The 21,037-nt window shown below is 37.1% G+C and overlaps 1 protein-coding gene across 2 annotated transcripts in view; it reads left to right on the plus strand.

The window, feature by feature from the left end:
- The window catches only part of RB1CC1 (RB1 inducible coiled-coil 1), a 146,284-nt gene that overhangs the window by 117,693 nt on the left and 7,554 nt on the right, over nucleotides 1–21,037 (plus strand). Inside the window, exons 20-21 of one of the 2 annotated variants that reach the window (XM_063451396.1) lie at nucleotides 121–179; nucleotides 10,128–10,264. In XM_063451396.1, the coding sequence (XP_063307466.1) occupies nucleotides 121–179; nucleotides 10,128–10,264 (196 nt within the window). The remainder of the gene's footprint in view (nucleotides 1–120; nucleotides 180–10,127; nucleotides 10,265–21,037) is intronic. The other variant, XM_063451397.1, reaches the window with a different exon arrangement.

Consider the following 21,037-nt stretch of genomic DNA (forward strand, 5'->3'; position numbering starts at 1 on the left):
CTGAGGTTCCCAAGTTTTTTTGAAACGTTTAATTAAAAAAACTATTTGAAAATACAATTATTTAGCTGTAAACACATACATAAATTATAATATTTAATGTTGTTATTTTTCTTGTTTTAGATGTCTCAAAGCATGTCTTCAGTTTCTTCAAGAAATGCTGAAAAAATTGCAATCCGAGAGTAAGTGTTAAGTTTTCTTTTAATAAATAAATGCCAGTATACTCTTGCTATTGTACAAGTTGTTTAAAGTATATATAGATGTACGTATGTATGAAACCAAGAGGGCTGCACTTTCATCTACACCCATATGCTTGTGGTGTGCATATCTCCCCATTAATTGTGTATTTTCCAGTATTTGAAAATACCTGATTTGGCGAAAGTAACTTTACTTTGCCACTTGTACTTGGAGGGGCCTGCTTGCCAGCCTCCTGCCCACAGACTATGGGCCCTGCAGGGAAACATGTAAAAGGCTACTGAACTTGACTGACTGTTAGCACTGATTTCCCTGGAACTGTTTTGGGCATAGGACCATGTGTACGGTCGGTCAAAACTATGACTTCCAGGAAATTCCTGAACCCCTGAATCTGGGTGATTTTTGGATTTGGTGTTCACTCAGATCAGGGCTATCAGGGTATGTAACTTTTATGGGGTTTTATGTGTTTTTATTTTTTCTGTGCTTGGAGATAATTGGGTTAGATTAGTACAGTTCCTGATTCAATTATCTCCCAAGCACAGAGGAGGGATTCTATTGTTTGTGTATGGGCGTGTCTCACTGTATGACTCTGTTTTTATTGGTTTATTCACTTTGTGTCCCTGTGCCCAACAAGGTCCACCTGGGTGTCACCCTTGTTGGGAAACTTGCATAAAAGGCCAGTGTGCCTCCATTCAAATTCTGTTCCTGCTTACCCTCAACATAGAGTCTCATCTCGTGTGGGGGAAACGGCTGTATCTATCCTGGGGATTGCTAAATCCCTATGCTCCCCAGGAATTATAGTCACTAGCTCTTCTAAGAGCTGTTCCTGCTACGCTCTCTGGACTAGGAGAGGTCTACCCACTGGAAGCTGGATCCTGGTCTTGGGTCCAGGGTGGGTGAAGGACGGCAAGCCCCCGGTGCAGCTGCATCGCTGGAAGTGGGGTCTGCAGTGCTTATGGTGTCTGGAGTGCTGGAATTCTTCGGTGAGCACTAGGAGCATCGAGTGGCGGAGGCACTCGCTCGGAGTGCCAGGCGGTCCATCACATCTGAGTTTATTTTGCAGTAAAATCACAGTGGACAAAAAAATGTGTAGAAACAATTACATCTCACTTAAGCACTGATTACACGTAAAACAGAGAAATATATTTATCTACTAGATGAGATTCCCTGGCTTGCGTGCTTCATATACACTGATGAAAAATTAAAAACCCTGCAAGATGTGCAGCTACATATACAGGAAACACACAAGTACATTTAGCAGCATTTGCACTTATCTTCATTATGAAAATATAAGCAAAATGGTGAAAAACACCAAAGAACAAAAGTGGTCGAACAATTGCTATGGGATTGCCTTTTTTTCCATTTGGAAGAGTGCAGGGCAATTTTTTATTACATAATTAGGTAATTATGAAAAGTGAAAATGTAAGGTCCTAATATTTCAGTGTGTGCTCCCATTTGTTCACTGAAATGACCCAAAACATTGGTACTGTGGTGTGTGATATAGAAGGATAGACGTTGATTGTGTGTGTGTAGCTAGTAAAAATAAATAAAATTAATATAGATGCTACTGCAAACATGGAAAAAAAGTTTGTGCTCATTCAAAATAAAGACAAAAATTGGTATATGAAAAACCTATTCCTTAAGTGGAGCGCTATGAAAATTTTGGGGTTGCCCCTCGATGTCTTGATAGAACCATGCACGTCAAGTGGATACATACAAAAAATATAGAAAATACAGTTGTAATACACTGTGATAATTCAATTAAGTAGCAGAATAGATCACTCACATTTCAAAGAGCCTATAATATCTGCTCAGTAAACAGGACTTGTATGCTTTCTAGGGTAGCATCCCACCACTATTTTACGTTGATGTTCCCTCTGAAAAGATAGAAATTGTACAAGCATCCAATGTGTAATATAATTGTCAAAATACCATTAATTGATCAAAATAGGTATTGAGCTCACCTTTTTCAGAGCCTTAAGGTCCTGACTCTGAGGGTAAACAGGCTTTGTGGCAATATAAGGGGGATGGCACTTCCTGAGGCTTTAGTAGACTTTTTAAAGTGCTAATCTATTTATTATTCAAGAAATCTTTAAAATAAATAATAAAATAGCCAAATAAAAATTACACTAGTAAAATTAAATGGCCATCAGGACTTTTAATTTTACTAGTGTAATTTTTATCTGTAAGGTGTTTTTCGTATACCAATTTTTGTCTTTCTGTAAAATTGTGTGTGGAGTAAAGGGTAATGCACACTAGTGTACAGAACTGCTATACACAGTTTTCGCTATAAGCACTTTTTTCTAACATACATTCTCCCAAGAGGAGATTTTTGTTTCATTCAAAATAAACTTTAGTTATTTGACCTTTAATTCACACTCTTCCTTCAAGCGTCTTTAACCCCTTAAGGACCAAACTTCTGGAATGAAAGGGAATCATGACATGTCACACTTAAGGGGTTAAATCCCATAGCCTAACAAAGTAGTTTCTTGGTATGCGGATGGTAGCATTAGAAGCGTGGCGTGTGTAATTTGTAATATGAATAACACTGTTGTTTATTTGTCTTTCTCAAAGTAAAAAAACACATTTCCTTTTTATTTTTTATTTTTTTTTAACCAAGGATGAAACAGAACAGTTAACTTAAGTACCAAACCACTAGAGTAATTAAAAAGCAGAATTTTCCCAGGCAAAATCCCAGCTTGAACCCAATATAACTTGCATTTCATTGATAAACTCGTTTAAAACTCTTCATTTAACTGATAGTAGAATATTCTTCAGACATTAAATTAAACAATTAATTGAACAAGTGCTCTTAATAATAATTTTTTAAAATGCATACTTTTTATTACATCAATATTTTCCATAGTATAGTCTTCTTGGCTCAAGCTAGTAGATAAAACCATACTGTAATTGTGTGTCAGATATGTTTTAGTTTAGATAATTGTTATAGATTGTAAAGATGCCAAAGCATTAAAAAGAAATGTAAACAGTTATGTCTCAGTCTTGTTTTACAAACAAACCATTAACCTGCACACAAAGCATGACATTTTTATTACAAATTAATAAATTGCTTGTGTACCTCAAGTCATCTTGCCATTGTAAAATATATGTATATACCTGGTCCTTAACCCCTTAAGGACCAAACTTCTGGAATAAAAGGGAATCATGACATGTAACACATGTCATGTGTCCTTAAATGGTTAAAGATCACAGAATCATAAAAAAAAGCAAATATGTAAAAATACAGAATATAAGCAGTTTTAATATACTTTATATATATATATATACATATATATAATTTTTTAAGTTATTCACAAAGTCGGATATACAAAATTTGTTACATTTGTAATTGTTTCTTCAACCTCACATAATCAAGCTTCCACAGTTAGAACATAAAAAATATTTAGCTATCTAAATGTTATCAGGATTTAATCTTAATTTCTGTTCCATGTATACGATTATAACATTAATAAGACATGGTCTGTGCAAACGGTTGTGTCTCCCCTCACCCTATACCATAAGTCTTAATAGAGAAAATAATAATTTGACTTTAAATTCATTATATGAATTCACCCAAGGTTCCCATATTTTTATGTATGTGCCATATCTTTGAAAAGCCGAAAAGTAGCCTTATTTTTTTATACTTTAGGCCACCGAAAGCCTGTTACTCTTACTGTTAGCTAAATACTAAAGCAAAGTCTATAGATAATAGCCATTTTATTATATGACCTCTTTAACCCCTTAAGGACACATGACATGTGTGACATGTCATGATTCCCTTTTATTCCAGAAGTTTGGTACTTAAGGGGTTAAAAGAGTGCTACAGATGGAAATTGAAACCCCTCTTTAATGCATTATAAATAAAAAAAAAAAAGTAATTGTGTTTTTTCTAAAAGTATAAAAAATATTTTATAGCCACTGTACACTTACATGCCTTACACTTTACTGTTTAAACTGCCAATTCCAGCTTGTTTCAGATTTCAGAAAATGCGTATCAGAATGTTGCTCTCACATGCTGCAAAAAATATACCGTATTTATATATATTTTTTTAAATAAGTAGAATTTCAAATTGATACAGTCATTTGAAATTTTAGCACAACCCAGTCTTTTTTTATTTTATTAAAATCTGTGAAAGAACAGCTTGGCATAAAGAATAACCTTTTGTAGTATCCCATACATACCAAAAAACAAACTAGGTGCAGAAAGGTCAGACCCAATATTGGGGTGGGAAGGCTGTGATGTTGGAAATAGGGCATGTCAGCCTGGTGTGTGTGTGCTCACAAGACTGACATAAAGCTGCACAGGCTGGCCCACTCAGAGTTGCCAATGCATAGTGCATTATTGAGAGCTCTTTGTACAATGAAATTACTTTTTGCTGATAGACATGCACTGTCCGTGCTGGGATAATTCTCTGGTGTTCACAGATACAGGGCTCAGGAACAAACCCATGGTGCTATACTTATGGTATGTAAGATGCAATTACAGTAGGACTCCATATCTCTACATCCCCAGTAAACAGGTTCACATATGGTAATTTAGAAAAAAAATCTAATTTGTACAATGTAACATGGAATGATTTTGGCATCTGGAATGTCGATGGAAGCAGGTGCATTTTATACCTTCACTTCACTCCTTAAACCTGAGTAAACGACTCAATATTGATCACCAACTCTATGGTGACAATTGCTTTCTAGAGGTGGTTCTAAAATCCTGCTTGGAGTCTGCCAGTAACTGATCATTATGTGTTGTTTATGAAACGTGCTGGTGTTGCTATATATATAAATGCAACTGCTTGAAATTAAATAGAAGGAAAAAAAAAAAGCCATTTAAACCATAAAACTGGAAATATCCAAATTTAGAAACTTCCTTCTAGCACTGTTTGGGATAGAACTACAGACATCTGATAATGTTTAAAGAATATCAGTTGCAAAATCATTAAAATATACTACGACCAGGCAGGATTCATCAGAGACAGAGGAGCTACTGATAACATCTGTAGAGTCCTGAACCTAATCCATAGGATTACTTCACTATTGGCTGCTATTTATTTTTACATATACTACGCATACTGCACTTTGGAAATATCCGTGTCAACCATAACTACATATCCTAAGACGGGGATCGTACCGTCCAAGCGCATCACAGCTGAGCTCTGTTATAGCTCTTACAAATATGAGTGGATTGTGTGAAGTTACTACTACCAATTCACGATATAAGTTTACTGTATTGCACTATTATTTTTACTATTTCTTTTTTCCGATGTTTGATTTATTGGAAACACTCTAAGATATATGTATGTCAATTTTGTATTTATATAATCATTAGGCGTGGTATACACCCTTTCTTGTTCTCTCTATCTACTCACAAGGTTCTGGGAATCCTTGTTTTGTATACTGCTGCCTGTTCTCAATTCACTATAGTGAGCGCCTATTACCCCTTTTTTTCTAATCCATAGGATCAACTCAAAAGACTCCACGGCTGCCTTTTTGGCTTTAGACGCCGAAAGGCATTCGATAGGCTGGATTGGCAATTTATGGATATAGATCTACAACAATGGCATGATAGGTAGTTTCAGAGACAGTATCATGACACTATATACAAATCTATCAGCACAGATTATTGGTCCGGCTATTAAATCTGAATACTTTTATTTTAAAAACGGAATACAGCAGGGTTGCCCTCTGGCTCCCATGCTTTATATTCTGGCTATAGAACCTTTAGTAGCTCTAATCAGACGAAAATTAGTCTAGGGCATCCTGGTCGGCCAAACGGAGCATAAGATCATCCTATTTGCTGATGATGCCCTTCTGACTCTGACGAACCCCATTGAGTCCGTACCGGCAGCCCTGAAACTAATGATGGAATATGGCAAATTTTCCAACTTTAAAATTTTATATAACTAAGACACAGATACAGACTTTTGGGCTTCATACCTCAGAGACAAATCAGCTTAGGGATTTCCATGAGTTTAATTGGGACCGCAGATTTATTGACTATGCAGGGGTGAAGATCACTCAATCCTTTGACGATCTGATCAGTACAAATTATCTAAGGCTCTTAGAAGATTTTAGAACATATTTTAAGAAAGGTAATAAGGTCGAGCTATCTTGATTGGGCAGAATATAATCAATAAAAGCTTAATTGCTCCCAAAGATAATGTATTTATTCAGAACGATTCCACTGAGAGTCAGAGATAGCTTCTTGAAAGCAGCTCAAGATTTTACAACTAAGTTTATATGGGTCAAAAAGAAACCCAGAATTTCTCAAAAAAATCTTAAGAAATCAGGAAGAAATGGAGGCTTGGGATTTCCAGATGTACATGCATTCCATGAAGCCTGCATGTTATCCCATTATCTAGCCTGGGATAAAAATAACAATACTAACTTATGGAAAGGAATTTACATCCAAGAGTTTAGAGCTGACTTTCTTTACGATTGTTTCTGGATAGATAAAAGATGCTTATTAAATAAAATTACAGAAAATCCTATTATAAAGGCGACTCTGAGTACAGTCAAAATCATAAGGAAAAAATTTAATCAAATAAATGGAAGTGTCGTTTATTCTCCATTAGAACTACAGGAAATTATTATAAGAGACCTGGATTTGAGTAGCTGGAGTAGATGCGGTATCAGCCAGCTTTTGAACATTATCTCGAAGGGCAGCATAATTCCTTTCCACCTATTACAGTATATATATCCTCTCGCTCTAGGTGAAGTGTTTACATACCTGAGAGTAAAAAACGACTTTTCTACTAAACAAATTTAAGACCATAATGATACTACTGACTTCTTAGAGAATCACAACCCTCAGAAGAGAATACCCTGTTCACTTAAATTTCTCAGTATTAACGATACATTTGTTAAAGAGTCTCCAATTTTGAAATGGGAACTAGATTTAAAATAACTTTAAGATACACACTTGGAAACAGAGTATCAAATGCGTCAAACAGCGTATACATTGCGTAAATTTGATTTGAGGTGTACTTTAAAGTTTTATACAGGTGGTACATGGTTCCAACAAAATTAAATAAAATATGTAATGACCATTCTGATCAATGTTGGAGATGTAGTAAGGCTAAGGGATGCTTTGGCGAAAGTAACCTCGCCACTGGGTTTTGGAAAGGTCTGCTTGCCAGCCTCTTGCCCTGTGACTATGGCCCCTGGGGTGTATTGCCGTTTAAAAACTCTATTTGTACATATTGGGACTTAACCCAATGCCCCTTTCAAACATGTGGCGGCGGTCATCTTAAATTGTCCAGCAGTGTTTTGTCGTCGAGTGTATGGAACTGTTTTGGGCATGGGACCATGTGCACGGTGGGGCAAAAAAGAGACTTCAAGGAAATTCCTGAACCCCTGAACCGATCTGGTTGATTTTCCGATATGTTGTTCACCCAGATCTGGGCTATCAGGGGGTGTGGGGATATGTTGTATTTTGGGATATTTTTGGGGGTTTGTAAAAACGTATGTTTTTTCTGCTTAGAGTTAATTGAGTTAGTTCATTGTCTTTGTTAATTATATCACAAGCAGAGGGGAGGGTTTGCGTACATTATCTGGGAGTGTCTAACTGTACAAGACTGTTTTGATTGATTTTGTGACTTTGTGTCCTGTGCTCCACAAGGTCCACGTGGGTGGTAACCTTTTGGGGAAAACTGTATAAAAGACAAACCCTCAGATCTGCTTAGTTCCTGTTTTACCCTCAACATAGTGCCTTGTCTCATGTGTGGGGGAAAAGGCTGCATCTACACTGGGGGATTGCTATACTCTGTATACTCCCCTGGGTTATAATCACTAAGCTCTTTTAAGAGCTATTCCTGCTTAACTCTCTGGAGGAAGAGAGGGTCACCCACTGGAACCTGGAGCCTTGTCGTAGGACCGGGGTGGGACGGCAAGTTCTCAGCCAAGCTATGGCGGTTCATGGGATCTGCAGTGCTTATGGTGTCTGGTGCGGTGCTAATGGTCCTTGGTAAGCACTAGGAGCATCGATTGACGGAGGGTCTGTTACAGATCCCATCTCCATATTTAGTGGGAGTGTTCTGTGCTAGATACTTTGACAAATAATCTAAAAAGACTCTTCTTTGAAATTTTGGAGAAAAAGATACTATTTACTCCACAGCTTTTTCTTCTCCATTTAGACTTTCCCCAAATGGACAAACCCTTGCTTAATTTAATGATCCATATTATGCTGGCATTAAAAATATGTATAGCCAGAAACTAGAAAAAACAAGGGTAGCAAAACTGGCAAGAAATCACAACCCAAATAAATTACCAGTGTTCCATGGAGAAAGGTTACTATTGGATGAATAACCAACTGAATCTATTTAAAACAATATGGGATAAATGGCAAAATCTTCCTATAATAATACGATCAAGAAATTTAAACAAGATCATTAAACTCTGAACAATACGAATAACTGAATCTAAGTATTAATCCCTGAACCACATCTTCTTACCCCGCACCAGAATGATTGATTGAATGGAGTCTGAATGAGGTCTGGCATGCTTGATGATAAAAATTTAAATTGAAAATGTTTTTGATATATTGTGACTGCTGTAAAATATTTTTTTTTGAGGAGGATATTCTATACTATTTTGTTACACAGTAAGGGAAGGTACCAAACTATTTCACTAAGAAGGATGCAGGCCAGGTTGACAGGTTGCCCTGTAACTGAGCCAATGTGAGCTGCCAGTGCTAATAACATCACTGAAGTGCTCTTGTACGGGCAGACATTTCTTGGAATAACATTAAATATCTGCTAGTGTATTCACATAAAGGGCAGCATTACCAGGTTGAACTTTGTTTCTGGAGTCCTAGCACATTACAGTAAAACTTAAGATAAAGGTCGCACATCTGGTATGTCCTGCCAAAAGTTGGGGTGGGGTATTAAGACAGAAGACTGTATTGTTGTCTCACATCTATACTAAAAATTTACAGTCTTCTAAAACAAATGACGTTGTTTAAAAAAGGATATCTAACAATATGAACTTTAAACATAGAATGTTCCCACAAAAAAAGAACAATTGAAAATCATTCTCTCCTCAAGCACCTAATGAATTCCGTACCAAAACAACTTAAAATTGTATTTGTAAAACCACACCCAGAAAATGGCATTGGGTCATTTTTGGTCTTGCGCATTCTTGAAGAGTACATTTATATAGATTGCTTTCTATTTGGGTTACAGTGCACCATACAGGTTAATTAAAGCACCAAAACAACTTTGATTATTAGATCAAATATCTTAATTATTAATCATAATACTGTTTTTGTTTTTTTTATTTCTCTTCAATTGCCTGTTATGTTGTTAAATAAAGGGAAAAACGGTTTTCCAGCCCCATTAGCCATTCTTCCCACTTTTACACTGATTGTTCCCGATTGCCCTTTAGGCATGATTGTGCCAGGGAGGAGGACCTGGAGATTTAAACAGAGAGGATGGCAGTACCGACTCCTTGCACTGCCTCTCACAGTACTCAAGTAATGATTTTAAGAAAGAATCCTTCACACTGATTGGATTTCAGCCAGCTTCCAAAGTGGAAGCTAGTTGTGATTTAAAGCAGATATGATGATACACCGGGAGGTAGTTGCATATAATCACCAAAATATAGTGTCTCTAATATATTTATATCACACTGTCCTATTCACAAAAAGTGTGGAGTCATTAGTAGCATGGCGAGTCACCTAAAATGTTTTATGGAAAAAATCTGCTTTAGAGTTATTAAAACCTCTACAACTGAATACAGTTGTGGTTATCTCTCACGGGCATTTTTTTAATTTACTTTATAGCTGACTTAATTGCATGTTTCTGGCTTCTAGTCCATGTAACATAACAGCCAAGATACATAGAAGAAATGTGTTGATGTAAGTTAGCCATCAAAGATTACAATACTTACATTTTTATGTGGATGCCAAACTAATGTTTTTGTTATTTTGTTTCCAACAGCTTCCAGGTTGGAGATTTGGTTCTTATTATCTTGGATGAACGTCATGATAATTATGTGTTATTTACGGTCAGCCCAACATTGTACTTTTTGCATTCAGAATCTCTTTCAGCGCTAGATCTTAAACCAGGTGAGTGTGGTAAGTGTCAACCATACACTATAGGGTTTTTGGGGAGAAAAGCTGGGATCAGTAGTTTTTAATAGTTTCCAATATGTTGTCACCCTTGTTGATTCATAGTACATATGTTAAGGATATTTCCTAGATTATTTTACTAAGCAGGAGAGATGTTAGGTGTGGTGATCAGAGTCACACTATTTTTGTTCAACCAGGTTATTTGATTGTATTTAAAATATATCAAACAGCACAATTCATTACAGAGTTTGTTTCTTGATTTCCAATTGTTGAAGTGTATTTTGAGTTATATTGGTAGTGTTTTGCATATGTGTGTTGTATTTTGTATTTTTGGGATATGTGTGTTGTATTTATTTTTTTATATGTTTTGTGCTTTCTGTATTTAATAAAGATAAAATCTTTTGGGAAATACTCAGTGTTTAGTCACTGAAATACAAAAGCAATCAAATATATCTTAGGGCAAGGTATATTATTATTATTGGTATTTATATAGCGCCGGCATATTCCATAGCGCTTTACCATATATCCCATTGTACAGCGCTTTGGAATTTGCTGGCGCTATATCAATAAAATAATAATATTCAGAGGGGGAGATAGCCTAGACTGGATATTTCAGGCTTATTTTAAAAATGATCTCCCAACAATTCTAGGGTTATTCAGTGATGTGAGATACAAAGGGAATTTAAAATTTTAGGTCAAGTAGCTGAACTGGCAACTGTCAGTTATGCTTTCAGTTCAGCTGCTCTGGCTATAAATTCGAAATTCACGTTGAATTCTCACTTTAGTAAATAACACTGTTCCTGGTTTAGAGTCAAATTATTTTCATAATATCCATCCCCTACTGGTGAGAGTACCTGCCAGTGATTGAACGGTGCATTTTCATTAGCAGTTTTAAACAAAATTGTGATTTTGTCTTGTTTAGGGGTAGGCATCATTCAGCACTCCAGATATTGTGGACTATATCTCTCCTGATGCTTTGCCAGCATTATGGCTGTAAGAGCTTTATAGGAGATATAGTGCACAACAGTTGGAGTGTAGGCAACCATCTGCACTACGTTAGTTAAGCAACTCACAGTGCTTTATAAAACATGCAGATACAGTTGCATAGTTTACATGTGCCTTTCAAGTTCAGCCTTTCTCGTATCTGCTACAGCTGTTGTTTCAAAAAAGGCAAAAACAAACCCAGCCTGGAGCTCTTTCCAATTTTGAACCAAACATGGAAAATTGGCCTTCTTGACCCCAGAATGGCAGTCTTATAAAAATGCTAAATTATATTTTCATCGAATGCCCCTTTTTATACATGACAATACCTTATTGGCCTTAGCAACTGCAGTTTGGCATTGGTCATTGTTGCCTAGTTTGTTGTCTATGAGAGTTCCCAAATCCTTGTAATTTGTAGTTTTTCCGTAACTCACTATCATTTAAGGTGTAGGTTGCTTGTACATTCTTCACCCTAAAGTGCATAAATGTGGAATTATCTACATTATTTCATCGGCCATTTGAGTGTCCTATTCCCTAATCTATCTAAATCCATCTGAGCGAAGTAATATCCAGTTAAGTGTCTCCCTTGCTAGCTTTGTGTCATCTGCAAACTGACACATGACTTTAAAAGCCTATTTCAAGATTATTTATAAATAGTTTGAATAGAAGTGGCCACAGAACAGTCCCCCGAGGCACATCACTTACTACTTTTGTCCAGCTTAAAAAACTTACCATTAATGAAAATTATCTGTACTCTATTTTAAGATAATGTTCTATCCAAGAACAATAATTTTAGTAGAAACCCATTTCTTTTAATATAACAGTACACTATTGTGTGGAACTGTATACCTCGTACTGTTATCTCCCCTGAGCTAACGAAAGTAACCGGTGCGCTCTACTTGAGTGCCCATGCCTCCTCCCACACAGACCACAGATCAGCTCATCCAGCCCAGTATCAGACGTGTGTGCCAGCATGAGTTGGTGCACGCATATGAAACGGAGGGTGCACAAGTGCACTAATTCAGAGGCTTCTCTGAAACTCTCTTCCAGGGACAAAGGGTAGAGCTTGCTAAAGATTCATTTCATAAGAGCTGCAACTTTTGCAAGTTCTTTTAAGATATACCCCCAATGAATACACACATGTATAAATCATGATTGTATTCATTGGAGGTATAACTACCAAACAGTGATTTATACTTATTTGCCCATGTTCACAGCAGTGCTCCTTTAGGTTTACGGGTCTATAATTTCCAGGCCAAGATTTTGAACCCTTTTTGAATATAGAAACTGCATCTACCTTTGTCCTATTTCCAGTTTGAGTCCTGAAAAAAAGTATCCTGAAATATTAAAAACAGAGATTTGCTTATTTCTACACTTAGCACCTTGACCCCGTAAGGACTGATGATGGTTCAGAGCAGTTATCGGAAACATCCCCTTGAGGACCGCTGACAGTCTTGAACCATCATCACGGAAAACGAGCAGCGTCAGCGATCGAAATCCCGCTGTTACTATCTGCCAGGCATGCGTGGCAGATAGTAATAGCCAATTATGCCGTGTGAGTGACACACGATTGCTCACAATTGGCTGCTGTCAAAGGGAGTGTTACAAACACTCACGTTGACAGTGATCTCTGCCCCTCTCCTCTGTAGAGTTTTGAGAAGGAGAGAGATCAATGTGTGATAGTTTGTAGCCAGTTTCTTCAAGTGTTGCCAAAGTGCCAGAACCTGTGATATAAAAGTATTAAAATTCCATTGTTACCCCTTCCCTGCTGAATCCTGTTACAGCAGTGCATTTGTACGGTCTGTGTTTTATATTGTTTTTTGCCCCTAAGGGCTATTTTTTGTTACAAAGCTTTATTTTAGTCTGGTTGTTTTATAAGCTGCAAATTTTTGTCTGTTTCCTTCCCCCAAATCTCCTATAGATTCTTTTTGCAGGAGTTAGTTTAGGGATTGCCACTAAAGGACGTTTTAGTCTGTTTTAGTCATCTAGCATTGGGTTAGGTAGATTTTAAAAAAATAAACAAAATTGTGTGTTAGTAATTTGTTGGTTTTGTGTCAGTTAGGTAGTTAGTATGTTAGTGAAACATGCAGTGCATGTACAGTTTGGAGAAGGCATGTATGCCTTCTTGGCATCAGACTCTGACAACACTGACACTGCATCTGTTTTTGACCCAGGTCAGTTTTTTGACATGTCTAGTGACACGTCATCTGTGTGTGAGCCGGCTGCAAAAAAAATGTGCTTCCCCTGCTACGCCGAATGTGGAGGAGGGGTTGGTACCTCCACAGTTAGCTTAGCGCAACATCCCCCCCTTTTTAGTGCCAACGCAGGCATTAATGTCAGTGTGTATGACTTCTCCCGTATGCATTATATGGAGTTATTTTTAGGGGTACCATCTGGGAAGAGATTGCTTCCCAGACTAATCTCTATGCTACCCAATTTCTCAATACCAATCTGGGTAGCTATGCAGTCAGGGAACATGCTTGGGATCCCACAGATGTCCCTGAACTGAAAAAATTCTGGTCTCCTACTATGCTCATGGGGATTGTAAAGAAGCAGTCAATTAGCCTGGTTGCTTCACATTTTATTTTTAAGATACTGCCAACTGAAAAAAAGCCAATCCCCAGAAATGTTGCCAAGTATGTTATAACAAAGGGAAAAGGACAGACACCCCCTTTTTACTGTCCCGATTGCCCTTTAAAACCAGTACTGTGTATTGGAACATGTTTTAAGCTCTACCACACAGAACATACCTTTTTGTAATTTTTAATCCTCAATTATTATTTTTTTCTTTTGAAAGCGGCACATTTTAGGTAGTCAGTTTCCTTCCCCCAAATCTCCAGTTAAATTCTTTTTGCAGGAGTTAGTTTAGAGATTGCTGCTAAAGGTTAATTTGATACCTGCACATTTGTTCTTTAAAAAGTTAAAAGGTTTTCTGGCAGTAACATAACTGACTGGCCAAAATCTAAAAGCAATGTGTGCATAAAAAACAGAATTAAAAAATTACCATCACACACTTTCTCTGAATTTTTTGGGCAGAATGGTTGTGGGAAATAAGTCAAAACACCCCATATTCTATAACCTTGGATGTCTACTTTATAAAAATATATACTTTCAAACCATAAATTCAAATTGGGGATGTAAAAAATGCACCACACTCAACATGTGCCTAGCGCAAAGCAAGCAAACTATATTCAGCCAAAATGGGCAAGTCCTGTTACTGTAAAATCATGGCACACCAATGCATGGAGGGGCATAGGTGTACTCAAGAGACTTTGCAGAAAGCAAACTAGGGTGTTTTCTGGCAGTAACATATAACCAACTGGCTAAAATCAAAAAGCAGAATTCATAAATTACTACCATGCACTTTTTCTGAAATTTTCGGAGCACAATGGTTGAGGGGAGGATGTTTAAATACCTCATATACAATACCCTACTGTCTACTTTATAAAAATATATACTTTCATGATGGTAACATTGACTGGGGGATGCATAAATACGCCAAACTGAAGATAGGCCAAGCATACATATATATCAAGTTTAAATATCTGAGTCTCCATCGTGGCCTTTTAGCCCCCAAACAACCCAGCAAAAATAATTCCTGCGCTCATACTCCCACTACTCCTGGGTGGCAGCAATGACCATCAGTCAAATTTTGGTTTGACTACTAACTGGGGAACAGACCCCTAATCTCCCAGTATCATAACTACGACATTGTTCTGTAGTGGTTTTGTTTAGAGTGCTGTTTTTAAATATTTTAGTTAGAAACAGGTTTTTGCTGGCCTTTTCCATAAATCAGTATTCAGTCCACCAGATGCAAGAGCCTGGAAACTCTTTAAGATGATTGTAAAGGATCCTGCTATCCGTGCAACGCTGATCCTTGTAGCGTCTCCCGAAATCCAAGCTGAAAAAAGTGAAGTAGTGATTATAGCTCCCAATCCCCCAAACATGAGTCGAGACTTCATGAAGGGGTAAAACAATGTGTTTATTGATGGCCAAACTCAGCCCTTTTATGATGGTCTCCCAGCAAGGGAACTCCCACATGGGACCTTGTGGAAGACTGTAACACAAAATACAGAACCAATCAATGCACAGTACAATTATTATACACACCCACAGGAAGAGTGTAACCCCTCCTCTCTATCCTGGAGATAATTAACTTAAGTGGTTGAAGAGAACCTAATTATCTCCAGGCAGAGAGAAACATATTCTTTTTATTTTTTTAACCAAACAGTATTAAAATACATAAATTATATTTAGCCGAATGTAGTCCCCATGTTCCACATACCCCCAGGTAGCTTGGATCTGAGCCCATATTATAGGTGAATAGCGCTCAGTTCTCAATATCGTCGAGTAAAGTTTATTTTCCCCTGTTGTTCGGTAGATTGAATCCGAAAGAGTTCCATAGTTTTAGCTACCTGGGGTCGATCTATCTTGTATGGTAGTAAAGTCTCGAACGGTAAAGTATTGACCGTGTTCGGGAGTTATCAGCCGTATGAATGGGGACTGGGTAGGTCTCAGCGGTGTGTGATCGCATAAGTGTCCGAAAACAGTTCCATGAGCTTGATACTTTTCCCCACTGAGCATTCGACTATTTAAAATGGCGACCGCCACGTGTTCGTCAACCGGACGAGGACCACCATGCCTTTCGTCAATTACATTGCGGTTAACCGCAAGGTCAGGGTGGTTAATGAGCGGCACACGACCTCAGTGGGAGGTCGGGGAATTTGGTACTTTGTAATTCCACGAAATAGTCATACGTACGCATGTTTTAAACGAAATGCCGTTTCTCTGCTACTCTTGAACAGGGATTTCGTTACAATGATTATCATTCTTGCCAATGGTATTAAGATGACCGTTTTTGTTGTTGTTTTTTTTTTCTTACTTCACCTCATTTGAACGCTCATGATCACTTTTTATCTTCACTACTTATCCCAAGATTGAACAGATTTTTTTTTCTTTACTGAAAGTTCTAGCAGTCTTCAGCGAAATAAGGGAATCAACTTCATATTTTAAACAACTTCAACTTTTTTATAATTAATTATGTAGGCTATGCCACAAATGCCTCTGGAGTTTCATTTGCTAAGAATTTTTTTTTTTAAGTCATGCACCTCTACACGTTTCATATTGCTTGACGAAAGAAAAATAACAAGTTAGGTTTAGTTTTAGAAATTATGTGTTGGTGAAATCTTATCAGGATGAACAGAACAACATTTTTGTGAATGTGCTTTATACAAACCACAATAACTGATTTAAGGGGAGTTTAGCCATACTGTATATAGCAAATTAAATATTCAGTCTGAGTCTTATATATGTAATGCACTCTTCAGTCCTCCGTTGAAGATCAACTGAGCTGAAAAATCTGTCAGCTCAGTTGATCTTCAAGTCTTAAGCATGTGCAGAACCGGCATGCACTTTCACAGGATTAAGGTGCATTTTTAAAGTGCTCTATACTTAATGTAAGAATGTATTACCTCCAGTGATCTGTAATATGATCAGGAGAGATGTCGTCCACGACATTGTGGTGCCGAAAGTAGCCTTCACTTGGCTTAGAGTATTATAAAGACCGGTCCAGTGTCATTAAACTGGGAATTTCTAAAAGGCGCTCAGTGCTGTCTAGATAAGTTCATGTAGAACAAACATAGGCATATAATGTCTAGCACAATCCACTAACTCCCTAAACTTACCTCCTCAGTGGCTTAAAAGCATATCACAGTATGAACCAGTATGCACAGCTGTTCCGCAATGCAACCCATAAATATGTGATACAGTACATATTAATAAAAAATAGATTAAAAATATTCTAATAATCCTGGTCACATATGGTTTATCTAATGTAGACTTACTCTTGAACTATTAATTGTGTTACACAGTTCAACTCTCAACACCCAGTATTCTGACACTCAGATCATCTTTTGACACCAAATGGAGCATAAAGTCCTTTCTCTTTCAGGCAGTCTTCAGTTTTATTTTTGGGTTTTCATGCACAAGCTTCCTTAAACCAGCCCTGTCGTGATTGTGTTTTGTGTTTTCTTTTTATTTCCTCATGCTTCCTGAGTTTTGATTATAGTTGACTTGTCTTTATAATTATCTTTTCTTCCTCATGCCACATTTGGGCCAAGCCATTTTGTTTTCTTGCTTCACTCCTCATGTCATGATTATAGCTGGGCCACCTTTAGTCAATCGGTTTTGAAAATGGTGTTAAGCAATCATTTGCCCCAGGGTATTATCTTTTAGTTGTAAATGGTGTGTCTTTATGTGAACAGGACTTGGATGAGGTACTAAAAGGAACATATTGGGTAGATGTGGGAGATACCCTCAAAACATTTTGTGTCTATCACACGCCCAATATTTTAAATTGTCCACAAATTTTATATTACTCAAATGAAACTACATTTCAGCATTTCACCTAGCATGACAATTGTTAGGCTCACTCACAATACCCTTAAATCTTTTTAAGCAACATGAACCTCTTACATTTAGAAATATTACAAAGCTTTTTCTTTTTTGATAAACACATGTGATTTAATTTATTTTGTATCCTTTTTATTCTTTTATTTCTTCCTCTTCATCCTCCTTTTTTTTCTCTTAAATTGTCTGGATATTTGGCATGTTCTAAAAATGGCATCTCTGTAAATTAAGCGCTTTTTAATTTATAGGCATTACTACTCTTGTTTGGAACCATTGTAACGTAATTCTTCAATGCCTTCCCAAGGCAACGAAGGGGAAATTCAGAAGGATCAATCTAGCCAGCTCAGTCTGTCAGTGTCAGGATTATAATTGATCCAGCACGCAGAATTGTATCCACCTAGGACTAAGAATAAAGTTTAACCGGACCTTAGAATGACCGGACTTAACGTACCGGAGAATAGTCAAAATACTTGCCGAGGTCAGGGACACAGAACGTGACACAACGATGAGGAAAGCCAGAAGTCAAGAATACGAAGAAATCAGGGAAGTCAAAACAAAGTCAAATACCAGAAAAAACACGATCAGGTACACACTCTCGGATAATTAGCTAGTGGAAACCACGACAGGGCACTGACCAAAAGGTAATTTAGGTTTATATTACCCTCTAGAGGCTGTAATTGGTTGTCTCTGGCCTCTGACCCCAAAACGTGCGTGCACGTCTATGGCGTGATGTCGCACGCACATTGGCGCCATTTTTGATGTGGGCAAAGGGGAGTTTCCTATTAAAACCGGAACCGCAGCACTCGGCGTCTCTAGGAACGTCATACTCGCTAGGGACCAGAACGGAAGGAGGTCAGGCAGCAGTTTGCCGCGACCAATGTAAGAATACAATATCTCTGTCGGCCTCTTAGTTTATGTGCGGCAGAAGAACAGGGAGTCGTGACAGTCAGACTCTTGTTTGACAGACCAAAGGAGAGAAAGCCAACAGTTATCACTGGTTGTATTTCTTTATTTCCATTAAATAGGTGATATTACAATTATTATTAGTATTCAAAATCACAGTATATATTTTCAGTAAAAATAAAAAATCTGTAAATCTGTAAATTTGCCACAATTTTAGACTTCATATTTAATTTGATTCTATTTTCTTAAAGGTTGATATCTTTTTAAACTATTTTTACGTTTTCTTCTTGGCATTGTCTTTATGAAGGAATTATTTATATTGGAAATGATTTGCAAGTCCTAAATAAATTGTTGAAGAGCACCGAAGTTTCAAGCTGTTCTGAGTTCTGCAATTATTTCAGTCAGCTACTTTTTCACAGATTTAGCAAAAAATTTGGAGTGTGTTTAGGGTGTGACATCAATGATACCATTTTAATTTAATATGAACTGCCAGTAGTATTCTTGGCAATATTTTCATAATGCATTCTTAGCCATCAGAGTATAAATAAGGAGGATACCAATTATTTGGTAAAGTTAATTTCATTTATTTCTGTGTTTTGTTTTTTGTTTTTTAACTCCCAACGTATATCAGGCTTGTCAATTAGGACTCTGTGCGGGCCTGTACTAAAATATAATCCCTGATTGAGGATGTCGTAAAATTATAGAGAAAGTCTTGTTCAACATAAGCCCATGTAGAGAAATATTAAATTGCTTGCCTAACTGATCCTAATGAATATTGTAAAACTGTGAAATTGTTAAGAACTTGACAGATGGCATTAAGAACTCTCCCAGCATCTTTTCATCTGGTCTGCGTCTCACGAATGTTCTTCTTTGTAATCCAAATTTAGACTCGTCTGTCCATAACACTTTTTACCAAACTTCCTCAGTCCAGTGTCTGTGTTCTTTTGCCCCTCTTAATATTTTTTTATTTTTTGTCTAGTCTGGGGTATGTTTTTTTATTTTTCTTTGCAACTCTGCCTACAATGTCAGCATCCCAGAGTTGCCTCTTCTCTGTTGACTTTGAGACTGATGTTTTTGCAGATAATATTTAATGAAGCTGCTTGTTGAAGACCTGGAGGAGGATGTTTATCAAAATAGTCACTAATATATTTGTCCTCTTGCTCACTTTTGCACCAGGGCCTCTCACTTCTCTTCCTATCCTGGTTGAAGCCAGATTGTGCGTTCTACAAATGGGGGAATTACACAGCATTGTATGTGATTTTCAGTTTTCTAGAACAAGAATAGACTGGCAAGTTTCAAAAGAAAATGATTTGTTTTTGGCCATTTTGAGCCATTAATCGAAACCCACAATTGCACGTGTTTCAGATACTCAACTAAACAATTGAAGGCCAGTTTTATTGCTTCTTTAATCAGCACTACAGTTTTCAGCTGTTCTAAAATAATTGCAAAAGGGTTTTCTAATAATCCATTAACATTTTTAAATGATAAACTTGTATTAGCAAACACAATGTGCCATTAAATCACATGACAGATGGTAAGAATTGGCATTTGTATGCCTATTTTAATATTCCATTATTCTGATCGATTTGATTTTTTTTATTTTTTATTTTTTTAAATGGACAAAAAAAAATATTTTTCTTGGGGGGGGGGGAATAAACACTAGTAGTATATATTGGAATGTTCTTTTAAGTTTTACTAATACACTTTTTATCGCTGCTATATTTGTATTCCATAGAAATGATGTTCACTTTTCTTATCTCAGAGCTTTTACGTTTTCTTATAGAATCATCTATGCCTTATCAGATGTGCTGTTTGATGAGTCTTTAGGGATAAGAGAATGAACCCTGGCATGGCTTCATGTAGGCAGTCGATCACATTCATCCCCGGTCACTAAAGGCAACTCATAGAGATATGCTGTTGCTGGGTCTTCAGGGATAAGAAGCTGAACTCTGGCATGCAGTGGACCATTTTCATCCCCTGAGTGAGAGATTGGGTCCAACACCTGGTCACTAAAGGGGGTACCCAGGCTAGCCACTCTTACAATAGTGTTCTTGCTGGGTCTTCAGGGCTTAGAGGCTGAACCCTGGCAGGGCTACAAAAATATTGCCTGATGACCATAAAATAAATATCTTGGCCTGCTTAAGCAGACTCCTTTCAAACTACTGTGTAGGACAGGAAAAAGACTGCCTGATGGGAAGGGGTGGATGTATTTATACTAATTTCAGAGTTCTATTTCCTGTCCTTTCTGCTGTGAGGGGAGGAGCTAACCCATGAGTAAATGCTGCCATGAATGTTTAGGAAATTTCCAATATTCTTATGAATAGAACAAGCCAATATATATATTTATGAAAGCTGCTCACTCTGTAGGCCAACCTCAACTATCAACAAATTACACAGCATTGTACAGCAATGGAAGCCAGTTGCAATTTTGCTGCCAATAAAATTAGTAGCAGTAAAATTATATTTTATTCAGCAAGAAAGTTAAAC

The sequence above is a fragment of the Pelobates fuscus genome, chromosome 4 (genome assembly GCF_036172605.1).
Source record: "Pelobates fuscus isolate aPelFus1 chromosome 4, aPelFus1.pri, whole genome shotgun sequence".
NCBI lineage: Eukaryota > Metazoa > Chordata > Amphibia > Anura > Pelobatidae > Pelobates > Pelobates fuscus.